Raw genomic sequence first — 19,287 nt, 5'->3', positions numbered from 1 at the left:
AGAGTTAAATTAAGGCTTGCAACATTTTACACCTTTTGACAACACACAGTTTAAAAGGATACGATCTATTTGATTTGAAAGGTGCACTGTGTAGACTTGGTAGAGAAATTTGAATGTTGGAGAAGTGAAACAATTTTATGCTTTATTTTCTGAGCTACACAAAATGTATTTAAAGGAAAAAACGTACTGAAGCGTTAAAAAACTACATCAAGAGAAATGAATCCCTCAAAAATTGAATAGGCAGCATTAGGATTTGTGCCTTTGCGCCAATGCACAAATCCCAACTTTGTCCATGTTCTTGGGCTATTTCGACAGTGTGCAGGAGCCATTTTTAATTATAAACAAGAAAATACCCAATGTGGGGGTCTAGGACTTCAGTTTATTTTACAATAGTTTTTTTTCCAGAGTTAACAATGAAGTTCATTTATTTACCAGTTTTCCCTTTACTTTGACATTTATCACTAAGAGAAAATCAAACCCAAAACAAAAACTATATTTTGTTTTGAAATGATTCAAGGCCTCTTTCTCCACTGTGACCCCGTGTAGCCAGTGAATCTTTTGTGAATTGTTAATTAGCTCTAACAGATGTCATCTCTCAAGTGTTCACCAGAGACAGGAAGGAAACAATGCTGCTTCTTTCGATGGCTCATCATGTGATCCTCGAATGAGTTCATCATCAGGTGTACCCGTGTTGAAATTCAACAACCCTTGAACAAAACGAATCCATCATGTAGAGAAGCTGTTTGAAGGAAAAACCTGGAGTGGTCTTTTCATTTCTCCAGAGCTGTATATGTTGAAGTTAAGTTTAAGGTTGCCCATTAAAGTGAAATGAGATGAAAACTTTTAAATTAGCAGAAAATCTGTAAAACAAACAGGTGACATCACATTCTCTGTGTTTGAAGATTCTCACTACAGCTGTACTTCTCATTCTAACAGTTTGTTCTGTGTAGTATGTAATCACTGTTACTCATGAATGACAGACTTCCTGTTAGCATCCACACAGTGAAACATGGTGATGCCTAAACACATGAATCATTTCAGTATTAAGACTCAGAAAAAGAACAGATTGAAGCAGAGCAGCTCACAGCTCGGCCTCCATCAGAGTAGCAAACTGTGCAGAGAGACACTGAAACCTCTGCTGAAGTTAGAAAAAGAAAGAAAGTTCTGTTGAATTAAACTGGCAAATCAGTTTCCACACATTTATTTATTTACATACTGGTAGGATTTGAATGCACTGACTCTAAAGTGATCCCAGCGGCACCAGCAACAACAGACTGCACACAGAAAGGTTGTCAACATGTTTGATACTCTGATTCTTTTTGATACCACGTTTCAAACAATACAATCTCCATTATTTTTCAAATAAGTTTCAAAAAGTAACAAGGCTTTAAAAACCACCCAAAATATTTGAACTCATATTTTAACCAAAAGCTGCGGCCAGAGAGAGAGAGCATTGTCTAAATTCTACAAAAACGTGTGAAACATTGCCAACACATTTGTCTAATTAAGACTTTGTTTGTCAGGAGTTTGTTTATGAATTTAATTAATTGATAAAACACAAGAAATAACCCAATATGAATGCCTAGAACTTCTATTTCTGTTGCCGTGGTATCAAGCAGGTTACTATAATGTTTGATTTGTACTAGAATCATATCGTGGTTCAAAATAGTGATAACCCTCTAGCACCGATATTTTTCTTCAAACACATCATCAGTCTGTATGGTGACACAGTCTATGAAAAGAAGTACACTGTGGCCCTGCAGGAGGAGCCAGCAGGAGTCCAGCTGTTAGTTGTGCTCCTTCATCCACTGCTCGGTCCACTGCACGACCTGCTCCAGGTTCTGCTCCAGGTCCTCAGGACTGTTGCTGGGCAGCTGGTGGACGATCTCATGGCTGTACGCCTCCATGGCCTCCTCGTAGATGGTCTGAAAGATCTCACACTGCACGTTGTCCTGCAGCTTCTTCCCTGTGTAGCCCCTGGAAGTGAAAACACAGGAAAGAGTTGACCTCAGAGACACACAGGAGCAATGATAGGGGGGTGATCCAGTGTTTCCCAAAGAAACATTTAGTTTTTGCACAGCACAGAATCAGCAGCAAGCAGCTGTACATTAACATTATTAAAACAAAGACATGAGATGCTTCAGTTTTGATAAGAGAAAGGCACCTCAACCAGTGCATTTACAAGAGGAATGTAGGGACAGTGGACCTCATCTCTCCCTTTCTCTGAAGCTGATGTGATTCTGCTCTGTCTAATCTCTCCTCAGGAGTCAAGAGGGAACCTTTTTTTCTTTTTAAACAAGTTTTGTTGTGTTTCACGGAGCCGTGAATTCCTCGCGCGCACCTGCACTCTCATGTACTCACTCTCTCCCCCGTTTTTTCTCGCTCTTGTTCTGTCATGCACGCAGCAATTTTATGAATAAATGAAAAAATTAAATATATACTTGGGCGGTCATAAATGTTCTTGGGCGGCCCGCCCAGGTATCGTCTATGTGTGGGAAACACTGATCTGTAACTAAAATAATCATAAAGCTCCACACACACGCACACACACGTTCTCCCTTACTGGCTCCACCGATCCCGTCTCGCCCGTGTAACACCACTATAACTACCTCTGATGACAGCACAGATTTACGTTCATATTAAAGGAGAGACGACGCATACTTATCACGCCTTGAAATGGCAGTGTATTAAAGTGGTTATATAGAAAACCTTTTGTTAGTCATAACTATTGTGTACAGGGGTTTTGTTTATATGATGGGTGACGAGGTGGCCAGGAAATTAATGGTACAGGATTAAGAGGAGAATATATGAATGATAAAGAGGAGGTAAATGTGTGATGAAGAGGTGTCGATGAAGAGGAGCTTACCTGTTCTCGAGCCGTGTGTACAGCTGTGTGTTGTCTGTGCGCAGGACGAAGACGATGTGAAACCAGCGTTCAGGAAACAGATCACAGCCGTGATAGTCGACAATCACTCCTCCTTCCTCCATCTGTTCATCCAGCTCGTCCACCACCTGCAGGGGTCACATGACACAGTGTTTACACCTGCACCAAAGTCACATGACTACACTAGAACGACAGTTTGTGCTACGTGTGATTGGACGTATTCACAGCATAAACAAAGAGAGGTCAAGAACATACTGCAGAGCAGAAAAGAGAATACCACAGCTTCATTAACTTTCACAAAGATCGAAACAGTCCCTCACTGGTCGTGGGATATAAATGTCATCACACCACCTGCTCAAATTCTCCTGAATATTATAGAATATTTCCTGCTGCGTTCACACATAGGCTAACCCTGACTTCTTTTGGTGAATCGACTAAGGGTTTTGTTTGTAGTCTGCATAAGTCTTACAACACAGAAAAGAGCTCCGTTTCAAGTTTGCTCCCCTTGTGACATCACAGTGAAATTCTGGTAAAAAAAAATCCCCTCCCCTCCACTGATATCTCCACCCATGGACTCCAATCCCAGTCCACTTTTGCGCAAGTCTGCCATTTTTATTCTTGCTACAGAGGAGTGATGAAAACGGAGCGTTCTGAGAGAGCTGGTTTATACAGGGTCACAAACCTCCTCTGCTGCTTGATTCATGTTATATTTTGACCAAAGCACAGCACAGATGTTTCATTTAGACCACCGAGGACTGTTTGAAAAGGTGGCAAGGTTAACCCTAAAGTTACCATGGTAACAGAACATCCTGCGTAAGAGAACAGAGCTGAGGATCAGGAGGATCAGGAGGAACAGGTTCAGGGTTTGTATGTGCAGTTAAACTCACCCTGTCCTCATCCAGAACGGGACACTGGTACTCTTCATCGTAACCGTCATACAGCTGTCCTGTTGAAACAATTACATATTAAAATAGCCTCAGCATGACCCTGACATCTAGATGTTTTATGTTTTGTATGTGGTATTAATGCAGACAGTAAAAATTCTGAGTGAAAACATGAATCAAGGCTGAGGCAGCACAGTTACAACCACAGATGAGTGAACTTAAAGTCTGTCCGATGTTTGTTTCAGTCTGATCTAACAGTCACACTTTTGCAGTGTTTACCTTCTTGAGCCAGGTCTCCGATGTTAACGTAGGTCAGTCCTGTCTTCTGAGCCAGCTCCTTCCCTAACGTGGTCTTTCCCACCCCAGGGGTCCCTGCAGGAGAGAGCATGATATCTACGTTATACAAAAACAAATTTATTGTGTATTTATTTTATGTACTTCTCCTCTGTCGCCCCCCGGTGGTGGAATGAACTTCCAAACTCCAGTGGATCTGCAGAGTCCCTCTGCACCTTTAAGAAAAAGCTAAAGAGCCAGCTCTTTCATGAATACCTACTAACTTAATGATGATGGTCTCCATATTATTGATGATGGTTGTGACGATGGTTTTTGTTTGATAACGACGACTTATAAGATGGTTTCTATACTGATTAGAGCTCTCAGGAACTGCCGTCAATGTTGTGCTTTGTCTCTGGTCACTTCCTGTCAGCACTTGTGTGTCCAATCAGACTCAAAGCTGATTGTTTGCCCTTACTGACATTGTTCCCTTTTTTCTAGATCCTTGCTTGTGTTGTACTTACTCTCTGATGAACCTCACTTTGGATAAAAGCGTCTGCTAAGTGAATTGTAGAATTAATGGGCTGCTGGTGGCCTAATGGTTAGTTTGTGTGTGCCCCATTTACAGAGGCTGTAGTCCTCAGAGCGGTCGGCCAGGGTTCAAATCTGACCCGTGGCTGCTTTCCTGCATGTCATTCTCCACTCTCTCTCTCTCTGCCCAATTTCAGACTCTATACACTGTCCTAGCTCTCAAATAAAGTCATAACCTGCATCTTAAAAAAAAAAAAAAAAAAACAGCACACAAAAAAACATGCATACATTTAGAACCGTCTGTATTCAAGATGAAGAAATACTAAATACATCATCATATGAGACATGGTCAGAGTTTGTAGAAGAGACAATACAATGAATTGTGTGATGATGTGAAGATGAGCTGGTGCTGATAAATATTTGAATAAACTCCTCTATACCTGTGTGAGGATAATAATGTTTAGATTTTTTCATTAAACTTAAATTCTTATTAAAAAACTGTAGACCTGTCATGTTCTTTTTGTTTTGTCCGAACCACAGTCCTGTTTTCATTTTACAAAAGAGATCATCAATGCTCTGAAAGTTCATTTTCTGTCTGCCAGACAAACACACATGGTACACACTGTTTATTGATGGGATGTTAAATGTGTGTAGCAGGTGGCTCAGAATAGAATAAAGGAGGGAAACATTCATTTTGATCTGCAGCCACCTGAAGATTCAGATCCCTTGAAGCAGGTAGGTGCAAACCTGATAGTATACAGGTGTACACAGGAGCCTCGGTGTAGCCAGATAGTATTAGGTTCGCTCATCAAGCTTGCAAATATACCAGCCGATAGCAGGCCAACAGATATCAGGTTTGATCTCATCCAGTGAGTCAGGACAGGACTTAAGGGAGAGTAGTAATGGATAGCGTGCAATATCACCAGAGAGGGAGAGATGTTTTAGTTTATCTGAATCAGGGACAGTGTAGACAAAACAAAGTCTCAAAAGAGAAGACATGCTTTGTACCAGATTTAGCTAACTAGCTCATTTCCACCTGTTTTTCATGGGCAGGTGATGGCAAGAGTAAAACACAAATCAACCACGTCATAAGAAAAGAAAGACATCCAACAATATAAAGATATTAAAACATTATGTACACGTTTCCCTGAGCTGTAAAAGGTTGTTGTGATGACACATTAATGTTTACAAGACTGGTGACTTCAAATCCATTTAAAGTCCTTTTTGAAAGTGCAGAAGTTTGTGCAAAGTTTCAGACTCGTTGGAAGATTATTCCTTTCTTTAATGGTTTTAAAAAACAAAACCAAATTGTGCTAAAGCGTGATGTAGTAGTGATTACCATCACTGCTGTGCTCGCTCCTCTTTTCCACAATGTATCTGTGCTCTCTTTATTACATTTAAAAACACATCTGAAGAAGGTACGTTTTATCCCCTGACTTTAAATACTATTAACATAACAGATTCTATGGTTTTGAAACAAGCGGTGTCGTAGATTTGGACAAAAACAACATCATAGATACAATTAGATAGACAGCAGAGTTTTATACACCTGTAAGAGGTGTTGCTCACCTGTTAGCAGAATGTTTGGTCGCTTCCTCATCTTCATATCTCGTTTCTGTTAGCAGCAGCAGACACGTGTTCTGATATCCGGGGACCTGAAATACAGAATAAATGGTTTTACACACGCATGACGATCCGGAGACAAACGTGAACCTGCACCGCAAATGTAAAACAAAACACACCTGGATGGAAGGAAGGTGAAAATATCCAACACTTACCTCTTAAGTTGATGTTTGCTGTCACTGCAACCTGAGCAGGATGCTGCCTCTCACAAACAGTGCAGTAAACCGATTGAGGCTTCACGACAGTTTACGGCATTACATAGCCAGTTAACGGCTCAGATACCAGAGTTTAAATAGATGAACTATTTGCCTCAGAGATAAATTAACTCTAATAAAACAAACCTACATGCACAGCTATATTAAAGTTTAAAAGTTGTATATCTGTGTTTAACCCCTCACTGGGAGTCACTCACTAGGTTTTATTAAGGAAGTCTGCTGCTCACACAGATGTTTAAACGAGGTAAGTTTACACACTGGCAACATGTTAGCATGTTAACACCAACTAACGTTTGTTTGAGTTAATTTAACTAGTCGTCCAGTCTGCTGTCAACATGTGAGTGGGTTTAAATTACAGCACACCATCGTCTGCACACATTAAACAAGTAAAATGTAGGTTTATCATGTACCAGAGAGTTTACGTGTGTTGTGCTCCTGCTCTGCTCGAAGTGGTGACCGTGTTAACTGGTGACTTTCAGCCGAACGTGTGTGTGGTTGTTGTAGTAACAGACAGATGTTGAAAACGGAAAGAGTGCTCGTCGTTGTGGCTTTTTTCATCATAATGTTCAATTGACAGATATGAAACTAAGAGGCTTTCGCGAAGACTTTTCCGCTTAAAACACATTTTGTAACTTCGACAATCACTGACGCACTTGGCTGAAACTTTTGTCACCAGTTAACACGGTCACAAGTTCAAGCGATACAGTTATCTTCCTACAGTACCCAAATATGATGCGGTGTAAACATTGGATAGCCACCCACTGTGCTGTGAGGCTGTATGATGACACTTTGAATGTGTCTTATTAACTGTGTCTTATTAACTGTGTCTTATTAACTGTGTCTTATTAACTGTATCCGTAAAAACAGTCTCGTGTGTTGTTTTGCTGTAGCAGACGTGCTGATTGGTTGATTGTAAAACTGCTTGATAGATTGATTGGATTATATTGACAGACAAAGACATTTTTACTTGTGTCACAGCAGCTCCATTTACAACAGGAAAAAAAATAGAAGATATAAAAATGTGTCAACATTCAAATAATAAACAAATATTCAGATGCTTTTAAATATCTCTTGCTATGGGATTGATCTCCATATTTAGGATTTACTGGTGTCCTAAAGAGTGTTTTAGTCTGACCTTATTAAACGTGGTCCCTGAATCTAAGGTTTTTATGGTCATAAACAATTCATATTCATATTCAGAGCGTGTTCAGGGTCTGAGGTAATGCTGCTTACATGTTTTTATTGAAGACGGCTTATTCAGAGAGTCTGTGGTGGGGTTGGCATTCAGTCTTTGAGAAGATTTTTCATTTGGTTGAGCGTCTTATATTTTAAAGTGCTGGACAGAAACATACACACAACAAACAATGCTGGACCCTCCTGTATGATCTGATTACTGGTGGATGGCACAGCGCTTATACTTTGCATTAACAATAGAATAACTTAGAATTGACTTCCCTGTACCATGCAAATATGCACCCTCAGCTGTATCAGACATTATAAATGGCCTCCTGTGTTATTCAGCTGTATCAGACATTAAAAACTATCTCTGTCTGTGTTATTCATCTGAATCAGAAATGATAAAATGTCTTTTTCTGTGCATTTCAGGCTCTGGGTGTTGCTTGGTGCTGCTCTTGGAGTGAAGCAGCTCAGTGAGGATGAACAAACTGTCTGTGGGAGAGAAAACGGCTCAAAGCAAGGTCAGTATTTTTAATTATCTACACCACAGTTTGACCTTAGAAATGTTAAACTCATCAAAAGCTTTCTGATGCACATATCTGAGAATATACTTTTTAGTCTGGCTGTTTATTATTACTTTGACGTGTGATGCAGTTGACTTTAAATTCAGGGCATGATATACAGTTTTTTCTGATGAATCTTTACTAATTAGTGTCTGATTGTGTTTCTAACAGCTGAACCGCTGGGTGGATCCGTCCTTCTCTGAGTTTCCGGCTGAAAATTTCTCTCTGCCTGTGAGGAGAAAAGGGGGTCAGAGTTTAAAATCCCAGTGTGAACCAAAGAGGAGCAGGAAGAGGAAAGGAGAGAGCAGCGGCTCAGAGGTTTTACAGACCTCTCTGCTCAAAGAGTTGACTCAGAGGAACCAGGATGAGTCCTGGGTGGACAGATACTCACCATGCTCACAGGTCAGCAGCATCATAGGGTGGTCATGGTACCAGAACACCAAATTGAGACGATATTGTCATGTTATCCAGGAATTTAAACCTCTTCTGCTAAACTGCTAATACTACCAAATGGTATTTAATATAAGTGACTGAATGGTAAAGTGAGCTGACTTCATCTAACAGGTTATCAAGTCTGGACAGATAACCCTCAGTTGTTAACTGGTTATTGTCTGGTTAATCCTGACCAATAAAAATCAGGGAAATCATAATATTAGCTAAGAATAAAGTTAAAGTAAGAACATCCAACTTTTTGATCCATTAGATGTCGCCCTTGAGCACCAGCACAAAACTATAACAAACTGCTGTTTGGCGACACCTGTGCTATTCTGAAGAAGTTATGAATGAGAAAGCATTATTAAGCCCAAGTGGCTGACAAAATTGTCGTTTGCTCGAGCTGCAATTGCCTGTGGCTGGCATTGTTGTTAGCAGGCTAAAGTTAGCACACTTTGGTTAACTCAAAGCTTCACATTATAAAATGACCTGATCTAAACAGACTTACTGCTGTTAGGGTAAATAGTGAGTAGGCTATGTTATTCTTCTTCTTCTCTAGTCCTTGACTAAAACAGCTTTATACACAAGGCCTTCCCGTCCATGTAAACATGATGTAAACACGGCTCTGACAACAATACAGCTTGCGGGACTCATGCCTCTCTGTCATTGTAAACAGTCATGACTCAGAGAGGTATTTATTTGATTTATTTTTTACCTATACTTTCATTTAAACTTTCATTTACCTTTGTTTTTAATAAAGAAAACACTGCAGATAAGAGGTCAACATACATGTGGTGGAAAATTATCATATGACATTATATAAATTAATTAAACATCAATAAATTAAAAACACAATCCTTAATGCTATAGTGAAAAAAACAATACTAACATGTGACTTATTTGGCCACAGGTCATTACTCTTTACAAATCTCATTAAAAAGTGACACTGCTCATTACTTTTTTAATTATATGTAGTAGATTAACAGTTTAGTGAACGGTTTCAAAAACAGTGAAGTTGTTTTTTGCAAACTAACATTTAAAGTTGTTCAATTTTACATACGTTGTCAACAGTTTTAAAGTGAATTCTGTGTTAAATTTGTTAATTTTTTAATCTTTTTGCATTAATCACAACAATAGTATTAGTTTTATAAAAAAATATTCAATCATGGAGTCCAAAAATTAGATAAATGTCTGTGATGGTAAAATAAGTGCATTCAAGATTCTGTTTCATCAATACAGAAATTAAATTTAATTGAAATATCAAAACATTTTGCAAAGATTTATTGTGTGTGTGTGTGTGTGTAGGCTGAGCTGGCGGTGCACAAGAAAAAGATTGAAGAAGTGGAGAACTGGATGAGAGTTCACACCAACTCCTCACAGGTATCATGGTTCATCTTTTGTTCAAATTATAATGTGTTCTGATTTTACATGTAGAGATTTAATTAACGATAGATCAAATTAAAACGAGCAAATTCCCGTAGTCGTGCGAGAATGGAGTTGTTTTTTTTTATCATACAGAGGTCCTGTTTAAACAACGTGATAATTTATAGTTTACCCTGAATCCAGCTGTCTGTGGAGGTTCTGCAAGCAGCTGTAGGCTCATCTTCATCGCTTCTGTGCTCGTCCACAGGGGGGCATCCTGCTGCTGACGGGACCATCGGGATGTGGAAAGACTGCCACAGTCCAGGTCCTGTGTCGGGAGCTGGGCCTCCGGGTTCAGGAGTGGACCAACCCCACCACTCAGGAGTTCTACAGCAGCAGTCAGCATGGTGAGGACAAAGACTGAGTCACCTGAGATACACCACTGATGTGTCTTCATCAATAAAATGGAAATTCATATAAGTGAGCAGAATTTGATGTTCTGGACTGCTTTATGTCAGATGTGTTTCTAATGAGGTTGTCAACATTTCCAATACTATAATACTTTTAAATAGCCTGTGTTTTAAAATCAGGCAATGTCTTTTATTTTAATGATCGATAGTATCCAAAGCTTTAAAAAGCTTAAGATCTTCTGTCATTTTTTTTATCTTAAAGAGAGAGAGTAGCGCAGGTTCATTTAAATTCACAGTTCTACAAATACTGATGTTTTTTAAGTCCTCTTGCCGTCATAGTGATGTTGATATCTCTTACAAACAGACACAGAGCAGAGGAGGTCACACTGTCTAAATTGTACAAATAATTTAACGAATCAGTACGTATAAGGAGTATGCCTGCAACTTTTGGTAATTAAAAACAATAAATTACCCAATTTCGGGCGTGTAAAACTGAAACATCAGAAGTGTGATGTGGTGTTGAACATACCATGTCATCAGTTTACATATTTAATGTAGTTATTGTAAAGTCAAGCCACAAGCTGTTAAAGTTAAAAACAAAAAAATACAGACCCACAGATCCTTTAATGACCTATTAATGGTTGTCTAGGACTTCTAGTGTTGTTGTCATGGTATCGAACAGGTACCATTGGGGTCTGATTTCTACTAGAAATATATCAAAGTTTAAAACTGTGGTATCGTGGTGACCCTGGTTTCTAAAATTTTGTAAATGTATTTGTGTGTTTTCTGGTGACTGCAGACTGACAGGTGTTAATGAAAAAGCTCCTTCCTGTCTCTGATTCTTCTTCTTCTTCTTCTGACAGACTGGAGGATGATGGACTTGACGTCCTCCTCCCAGTTATCCCAGTTCCAGGACTTCCTGCTCAGAGCCAACAGGTATACCTGTCTGAAGATGACAGGTGATGAAGGAGCCTCAGACAGAAAGCTCATACTGGTGGAGGTAAACACTACACCTACTCTCGCCCCTGTCTCAACATGTGATGTTAACCTTTTAATTGCATTATGTTATAATGAAAGGTTTGTTTTTCTTGACTTAATTTTAGTTCATCTTTTTAGATTTGTTATTTTGCCATCATGAAGTACCATCTACTGTATGAAGGATTGATTAACATGTGTGAATTCACCTGCAGTTTGACCCCCAGCTAGTGCTTGCAGATCCTTTAAAACTACATCCAACATGCCCGTATGCACAGCCTGAGTGTCATTTGGATTCATCAACAAAATCATATATTAAGTTCAGCAGTGCTTCCTGTACAATTGAATAAATATTTGATCATGGTGCTCTTAGCCTGCTCGTGGATGCAGATAAATGACACAGATGGTCATATTTGGAAATGGACTCTTAACTACTATGCTGGCCTTGAGCAACACTTACAAAACACCCAGCCCTAAAGCTTTTCAAAACATTTCATTTCATCTTCCTTACTGAGTTTTGACCTTCTTTTCTGCAGTCTAATCGAACAGACCTGCTCCTCAGTCTGACTCCTGTCTGACTTCATGTATACATGTTTTATTTTCTCATATTGAGCGTTCTGTTTTAACTTGTTGTTTGTATATAATCAGGTCTGATATTACGGTCTGAAGCTGCTGTGTTTAAAGTATAATGTGGCTCACTCCTGAGTTAACCCCTTCCTGTCTTCAGGATTTTCCAAACACGTTCTACAGACAGCCGAGCAGCCTGCATGACGTCCTGAGGTGAGAGCTCATTTCTTTAAATACATTAGAGAACACAGAGACGTTACTGTGACGACACCAAGCGACAACTTATGGTGTTAAAAAAATGAAACCAATGCAGAGGTGCTAGAAACTGCAGTTCCTCAAAACGTTAACAGCCTGGTACAAAAAAAAAACAAGTCAGTGTCATGTTTGTCCCTGCTCTGTGTCTTCCAGGCGCTTTGTGAAGACAGGTCGCTGTCCTCTGGTGTTCATTGTGTCGGACAGTCTGAGTGGAGACAGCAGCTCACGTTTTCTGTTCCCTAGAGAGATTCAGGAGGAGCTGCACATACACAACATCAGGTCTGAAATGGTGACACCTGTTGGCTGTTAGACATTTAAATCAGCCCCATCATCATTCCCATCACTGTGTCTTCTATGTTTTTATATTTCCAGTTTTAACCCGGTTGCTCCCACCGCCATGATGAAGGTCCTGGCTCGGATCTCAGCCGTGGAGGCAGGAAAGGTGAGAGTAGGCTCTTGCAGGTGTAAACACATTTTGGAGGACTCTTTAATTGAATGTGTATTCTTGTCATTCTGAGCAGAGCGGAGGGAGGATGTGTGCCTCAGACCCGGCAGTGTTAGAGTCGCTGTGTTCAGGAAGCTCAGGAGACATCCGCAGTGCCGTCAACAGCCTCCAGTTCTCATCCCTCCCAGGTCAGGTCCAAATCCTCCAACACACACTTCTCCTCCTCAGAACCAACATCATGGTCCTGACCTTCCTTTGTGATGTTTACTCTGCAGACACATCTCTGGAGCACGGCATGTGGAGGATGAAGAAGGACAGAGCTGTGAGCTCTGTGGGGAAAGCTCCTTCCAGAACAAACAACAGGAAGAAGTCCAAACAGGGGAAGCTGCAGGTGGAGGAGGAGCAGGCAATCGGATCGAAGGATGCATCTCTGTTCCTGTTCAGAGCTCTTGGAAAGATCCTGCACTGCAAACGTGAGTCACACTTCACACACACACACACACACACACACACACACACACACACACACACACACTGTGTGACAGCTGTTCTGCTTTTAAACATCTTACTAGGGATGTAACCATACCTCACCATACAATAAAAAAATCAACAAATATGGACAATTTAAATCAATTGACAAAAAATTGCATTACTTTATTTTAACCAGCAGAGGGCTCTGTCTGCTTCTGGCTTCTCTTGTTCAATGTCAGCAAAGAAAAGGTGAATACAGATATGAACAGAGTGAAGGTTTTGAGGTTTTGAATGCTTGTGTAGACTGTGTGTAGACATGAAGTGAGCAGATGAGACAAAAACAGTGTGCAAATATTACAAGAGACTGATGGACGACCCAAATAACACAAAACATGATGAATAAGTATAACACACTGTAAAGCTCCACACAGTAAAACATATCACCAACATACTGTGAAGAAGATTTGAAACCTCGCTTGCCTACAGTAAATAAGTGATGAACCACAGAGATGACCTTGAGATTCGTGCTGATGATTACTAAGTTAGATACCCAACTTTCAAAAAGATGAATGAAACTTATATTAGGTGACACAGCTAAGAAACTGTAGTGCCTTTAAAAAGCTTTGTGTGCTTCACTGTCGGAAACACAGGCTGCACCTCTGTGTAGAGATTCATCACGTATGTCATTGATTTAGGACTTTTTTAAATCCTTTTTTAATTCAAATTTAAGTTTCAAAAAGGTGTTTTTTTTCAAGATGTAATCAGTGTCACTTTTTATTCCGTAAAAAATATAACTTTGTTTTGTGACTATACAACCTCATCATAATAATAGAAAGTGTTCTTTTTAAAAAGAAAAACAAGGAATATTATATTTTGCTTTTTAGTGTCAGAGAATTTAAATGATGATTCATCTTTCTTCATGAATTCACTTCATTCTCTGATGTTTATAAAAGTGTAAAGAATAGTAATGAAGTTGCATGGTGAACCTAGGATTGTGATACATATCATATCATGAGTCGAATGTATCTTTACATTCCTGACTCTGACGCTGTGCACTGAAACAGTTTGTTTGCTTGTCTGTGTGTCTTCATCATCATCATCATCATCATCATCATCATCATCATCAGGAGGGAACGAGGAAGGAGCTGACCCTGCTGAATCTGGAACTGTACCTGGTCTCCCGTCTCACCTGTCCCATCATCACAGAGGATCTTTACTCATAGACCCCGAGGTACAGACCTGCTAATAATGTACAGCTTCATCAGGTAAAAAAAGAAACTGACAAATAAACACCTGTGTGTGTGTGTGTGTGTGTGTGTGTGTGTGTGTGTGTGTGTGTGTGTGTGTGTGTGTGTGTGTGTGTGTGTGTGTGTGTGTGTGTGTGTGTGTGTGTGTGTGTGTGTGTGTGTGTGTGTGTGTGTGTGTGTGTGTGTGTGTGTGTGTGTGTGTGTGTGTGTGTGTGTGTGTGTGTGTGTGTGTGTGTGTGTGTGTGTGTGTGTGTGTGTGTGTGTGTGTGTGTGTGTGTGTGTGTGTGTGTGTGTGTGTGTGTGTGTGTGTGTGTGTGTGTGTGTGTGTGTGTGTGTGTTCATCCAGCTGGTTGTGGAGCGCTCTCACATGTCCGGAGAGTTCTTTAACCTGTTCCTGCACCAGAACTACCTGGACTTCTTCTCCAAGTTAGAGGATGTGGAGCGGGCCAGTGAGTACCTGTCCGACGCCGACCTTCTCACTGCTGATTGGACGGTCAGTGTTTTCACCTGAATATGTAAAAATAAGCTGAAGTGTCTGTTGTTTTCAAACTACAATCAAATAAACTTATGACAAGACAAATATTTGTATCTTCTGCGTACTTTAACACGTTTCAAAATGATAGCAAGCACTCGGACTGAAGATTAAACTGAGTAAAAAAGTGTTCGTTAAAAAATCTAATGACACCCGGACACACAATTTTGTATTTATTTTTTTAAATCAAAGACGTATAAGGATATAAGGAGTGGACATAGCCACTATGATGTCACTCACTTGTTAATGGACCCCCTTTAAAGCCTTTTTAAATGACCATATTTGGATAAGAGGGAGTGTTCATATAGTTTGAACTCTTTCATGATCGACAGCTTGTCAATCACAGGTAGCCCTGCCTTAAATCCTTCCCTGCTTTTTGGTCTGTGTGACTTTAAATTGGACCATAATTTACTTAATTATCACCAGGTTTCCCTCTTCATTTTCAACTTTACGTGTCCCTGAAGGGGGATTGGTTTTGCAACATTTTTTTTTCTTCCAACTATACAACCAAACCCTGAGCAAGACTTCTGTCGAGTTACCGTTGTAGAAACTTATCAATCTCAGGGAGCCCCTGTAACTCTGCCCTTGCTTTCTGGTCTATTTGACTTTAAATGGGATCATCATTTACGAAATGAACATCGTGCTGTGTTGAAGAAGACATGAAACTAGATTATGAGACCATAAACTATATAGGAAAATGTTTGCAGAAGGAATAAATCAACTGACAAGTAGGACCATTTGATCACAGATCTATAAAATCAGACCGCTTTTTACGCCCTGCTGGACGCTAGAAATAATACAGGTTATAGAACTCTGCATTGGTTTCACTCTTATTTTGGTTATTTACGTTATTTTAGTGTACAATGTAAAGTGTACAGATTAGATACTTGAATTCATTTATTAAAAAATGAACTGCCTCTGTATTAAATATGTGACTGTTGTTGTATTTTCAGAGCCGCAGCACCATGGGGAGTTATGGGAGCTCAGTGGCCACCAGGGGGCTCCTTCACTCTAACTCTAAGCATGTTTCAGTGGGCTTCAGACCGCTGCACAAACCCAACTGGCTGCTGGTCAACAAGAAGGTAACTAACACATACACACACACACACACACACATACAAACCCTGTCTGTTATTTTGACGGTTGGGGTCTTAAAAGTTCTGTCATGTGTTATAACCCTCGTTTGAATATTGATTTTTCTATTGCGGCTGTCATATCAGTCTCTCACAAACAATGAAATGAATTCTTTATTTGAGCCCACATTTGTGTTGTTAAAACTAAACTGAACATTTAATGAAACAACCGCCGCACAAAAACCCACAGAACTATCCACTCTGGAGCTACAGTAATGGTCCAGTGTGGCTAATGTTAGCATTTGCTAGCTTATTCTGTGTTGTGCGTATGCTAGCACAATTACGGTATCATTAGCTCCCACCAGAGTTTGCCCATAACAGGAGTCAGTTAGCTTGATCTTACCTTCAACTTAAAGTCATTGAACTTTCGTCATTGAACGACACAAGAATCTGTTCTGCCGTGGACCGTACCCGCCTGAGGGACCTTTGACCTTTCATCAGCAAGTTCAATGTGTGTTTGGTTAGAGGAAGGGGCACGACGTCAATACTGCTCTTCCAAACCGATCTTTTCTGCATCTTTTCTCTGGGGATAGTTTGGCCTCATCTTTGTACAACAGGAGGAGATGGAGACACTCTGTCCATATTTATCCATATCTTTAAAATACTCCCATCATACACAGTAATATATAAACAACTTACTGAACATTCCAATCTTTTTGATTCATCGACAATTGAAAGTCTTTATTACCATTGTATAACAGGATACAATGAGATTAAGAGAAGAAGTAATAAGTTCAAACTATCACACAAACAAACAAACACATCCATGTACAAATAAAACCCACATCACACCCATCATCAGTATCAACAACAATTCAAATCAGTCAAAACGGTAAAAAAAACTCTTGTTTGTTTGTTTGTTTGTTTGTTTTCAGCACCGGGAGAACGGTGTGACTGCTCAGTCTCTGTTCAGGAGTTTCTGCCTGTCAGCTGTCAGTCTACAGACTCATCTGCTGCCTTACCTGGCCAAACTCACCAACCCCATGAGGAACCAGGGTAACACACACACACACACACACACACACACACACACACACACACACACACACACACACACACACACACACACACACACACACACACACACGTAAATGCTCACACATAAGTTGTAATGGGTTTTAGGTGACATGTGTTGTGTTTTGTTGCTTTGCTGTGTGCTGCTCTTGGTGTTTAAAAGAAACAGAAAGGTATAATTAAAATAAATCAGCTAAAAAAGTTTTTTTTTCTGTCAGTAAAGATAAAATTCTCAAAATGCACAAAATAAAAAAAACTGTCTCACTTTATTTATACTTTCTTTAACGTGGACCAAACATTGAAACTTTACTGTTGATATTTTGACTTTAAACGTCACATTCTGTTCAGTTTGACTTAATTCTGGAACTTTTGACTTTTTTTGGCATTTCTTCTTCAATCTCATATTTGTTATGCCTTTGTTTCTGAAGAACATCTTTTCACTGTGTAAAGCTAATGAATGTGCAGTTATGTTCCTTCAACCCTGTTATATGTGGATTATCTTTATTATATTAAAAACCTGAGTGTTGGTTAATTAAGTTTCTGAGTTACGTTCATTATTGTTCATATTCTGTGTTTTTCTGTGTCTCAGCTCAAATCGCTTTCATTCAGGACGTGGGTCAGATGTCCCTGAGGAGGGGCCCCAGCAGGTACTGCACACATTTATCTACCCATCATGCCCCTGGATTCAAAAGTTTAGGGTCACAGAGATATCCGGAAGATTTAATCGATCAGCTTTTATTCACAGCAGAGTTAGCAGGAGAGGATGATAGAAAACAGGAATTAATCAGATTCTTTAAAGTCCAGCAGCTGAAACAATTCTGAATGTTTGATAACAAAATAATCTCATCTCTAGGTCACCTGACTTTCACCCAGTGTGTGACTCCTGGCAACCGTGAGCACCGATATCCTCCTTTCTCATGTCATAATTAGAATTTTCAGTTTTTTTCTTTCGTGTGTGTGTGTGTGTGTGTGTGTGCGCAGATTAAAACTGGAGGCTCTGACAGACAAAGATCCGGCTCAGCTGGACACTGAGGAGGACGAGGAGGAGAAGCAGAAAGAGGCGGGTCATGGTGATGAAGATCTGTCAGCCAGTCAGCCTAAACCTACGAGTAATCAGGTCCTCCTGGAGGAGGAGGAACTGCTCATCGAGGAGTACAACAGTGACTGAACACACACACACACACACACTGTGATTTGTCATGTTTGAGGTCATCAGTCAGTATGGAGGAAGATATTTGTGCTGTGAATAAACTTTATTTTCATGAGGAAAGACTTTGTTAGTGTTAAAAGTTTGAATTCTTTATTTCTCCCTCACAGAATTCAGTCTCTAAGTCTCTTTTCTGGTATTTCTGGTGTTATTCTCTTTCAGTTGTCGTTTGAGGATCAAACAGGTCTGTGGTCTGTTAGAGGCTGACTGTAGCTCCACATGAAGCCGCTCTTTGAAATGTGTCAGTATTTATTTGTTTGTGCACATTCAGCACTTGTGTTTTCTCTTCTTTTTTTTGTTTTGCTGAGTGACTATGGCTTCACCTGCGACAGGTAATTGCGCAGAAACACGCCTTGATCTGACACCTCTGCTGTTTATAAATGCTGAACACAGAAAATGTTAGTCTTATTTAAAGAGAACTCTGTTTAAACCTGAATGAGTCTGTGAATAAAATAATGAGTGAACCTTACCTGAACGTTATCTTGTTTTCCTCTCACACACCTTCATCCAATATTTACTCAGCAGTTCACTTGAAGCTCCTTTGAATATTCCCTCTGGTGACGCTCACTCTGACTCTGAAGGGAGTCACTGTGCTCCTGTCAAATTAAAGTCAACAAAAATGATCTCCTTTAATATTTGCAGCTCCAATAAGATGTGTTACATGATATTAATAATTACTTGTAGTTTGCCCTGAGTATTGCTCCCTATGAGTGAGTTATTTCTAAGTTGCAATTGTTAATACTAAATTGATGATGTCACTTCCTTTAATTGTTGATATATTTGATACTTTGACCAAGTTTGGATACCTCTTGGATTCTTTGATACATTTCTGATACTTTGATATTTTAATATGGTTTTTGATAGCCTACGTTGGTAATAAATTGTTTACCTTTTTTTTTTTTTTAAATACATTTTTTATAAAAACGTGGTATTAAAACTTCGCAATTTTGGTTATTTCTTTTTACGATTGTTAATAACAAACTAGAGAAGCTTTAAAACACAAGAAAACCGTCAGATCTTCAGTCAAACTTTGAACCAAAAGCTACCGAGAGAGAGCACTGTGTAAATGACACTGATATGTATAAGAT

The 19,287-nt window shown here is 39.6% G+C and overlaps 2 protein-coding genes across 2 annotated transcripts; one reads left to right on the top strand and one right to left on the bottom strand.

The window, feature by feature from the left end:
• Positions 1–1,185: 1,185 nt before the first annotated feature.
• Positions 1,186–6,489, bottom strand: ak6 (adenylate kinase 6). Its single transcript, XM_020631091.3, has 6 exons — positions 6,351–6,489; positions 6,142–6,227; positions 4,048–4,140; positions 3,772–3,830; positions 2,867–3,012; positions 1,186–1,977 (listed from the first exon to the last, which is right to left on the bottom strand). The coding sequence occupies exons 2-6, from the start codon at positions 6,176–6,178 to the stop codon at positions 1,788–1,790; spliced, it is 525 nt and encodes a 174-aa protein (XP_020486747.1). The 5' UTR covers positions 6,179–6,227; positions 6,351–6,489; the 3' UTR covers positions 1,186–1,787.
• A 25-nt stretch (positions 6,490–6,514) lies between these two features.
• rad17 (RAD17 checkpoint clamp loader component) lies at positions 6,515–18,668 on the top strand. Its single transcript, XM_020631092.3, has 17 exons — positions 6,515–6,654; positions 8,016–8,107; positions 8,321–8,551; positions 9,887–9,961; positions 10,212–10,350; positions 11,217–11,353; positions 12,056–12,108; positions 12,304–12,429; positions 12,523–12,592; positions 12,672–12,783; positions 12,871–13,068; positions 14,194–14,297; positions 14,660–14,806; positions 15,799–15,927; positions 16,854–16,974; positions 17,582–17,639; positions 17,974–18,668. The coding sequence occupies exons 2-17, from the start codon at positions 8,066–8,068 to the stop codon at positions 18,158–18,160; spliced, it is 1,929 nt and encodes a 642-aa protein (XP_020486748.2). The 5' UTR covers positions 6,515–6,654; positions 8,016–8,065; the 3' UTR covers positions 18,161–18,668.
• Positions 18,669–19,287: the final 619 nt, after the last annotated feature.

This window comes from Labrus bergylta, chromosome 2 (assembly GCF_963930695.1).
Source record: "Labrus bergylta chromosome 2, fLabBer1.1, whole genome shotgun sequence".
Classification (NCBI taxonomy): Eukaryota; Metazoa; Chordata; class Actinopteri; order Labriformes; family Labridae; genus Labrus; species Labrus bergylta.
The sequence above is the reverse complement of the archived record's forward strand: the minus strand, read 5'-3'. Positions and strand labels throughout refer to the sequence as shown.

Bases quoted from the DNA above. Each gene is read 5' to 3' on its own strand.
- ak6 (XM_020631091.3), bottom strand. From the start codon at position 6,178: ATGAAGATGAGGAAGCGACCAAACATTCTGCTAACAG. The intron at 4,141-6,141 runs GTGAGCAACACC...TCTCTCCTGCAG, and splicing joins ACCAAACATTCTGCTAACAG to GGACCCCTGGGGTGGGAAAG. The intron at 3,831-4,047 runs GTAAACACTGCA...TTGTTTCAACAG, and splicing joins CGGAGACCTGGCTCAAGAAG to GACAGCTGTATGACGGTTAC.
- rad17 (XM_020631092.3), top strand. From the start codon at position 8,066: ATGAACAAACTGTCTGTGGGAGAGAAAACGGCTCAAAGCAAG. The intron at 8,108-8,320 runs GTCAGTATTTTT...TGTTTCTAACAG, and splicing joins AGAAAACGGCTCAAAGCAAG to CTGAACCGCTGGGTGGATCC. The intron at 12,430-12,522 runs GTCTGAAATGGT...TTATATTTCCAG, and splicing joins CTGCACATACACAACATCAG to TTTTAACCCGGTTGCTCCCA.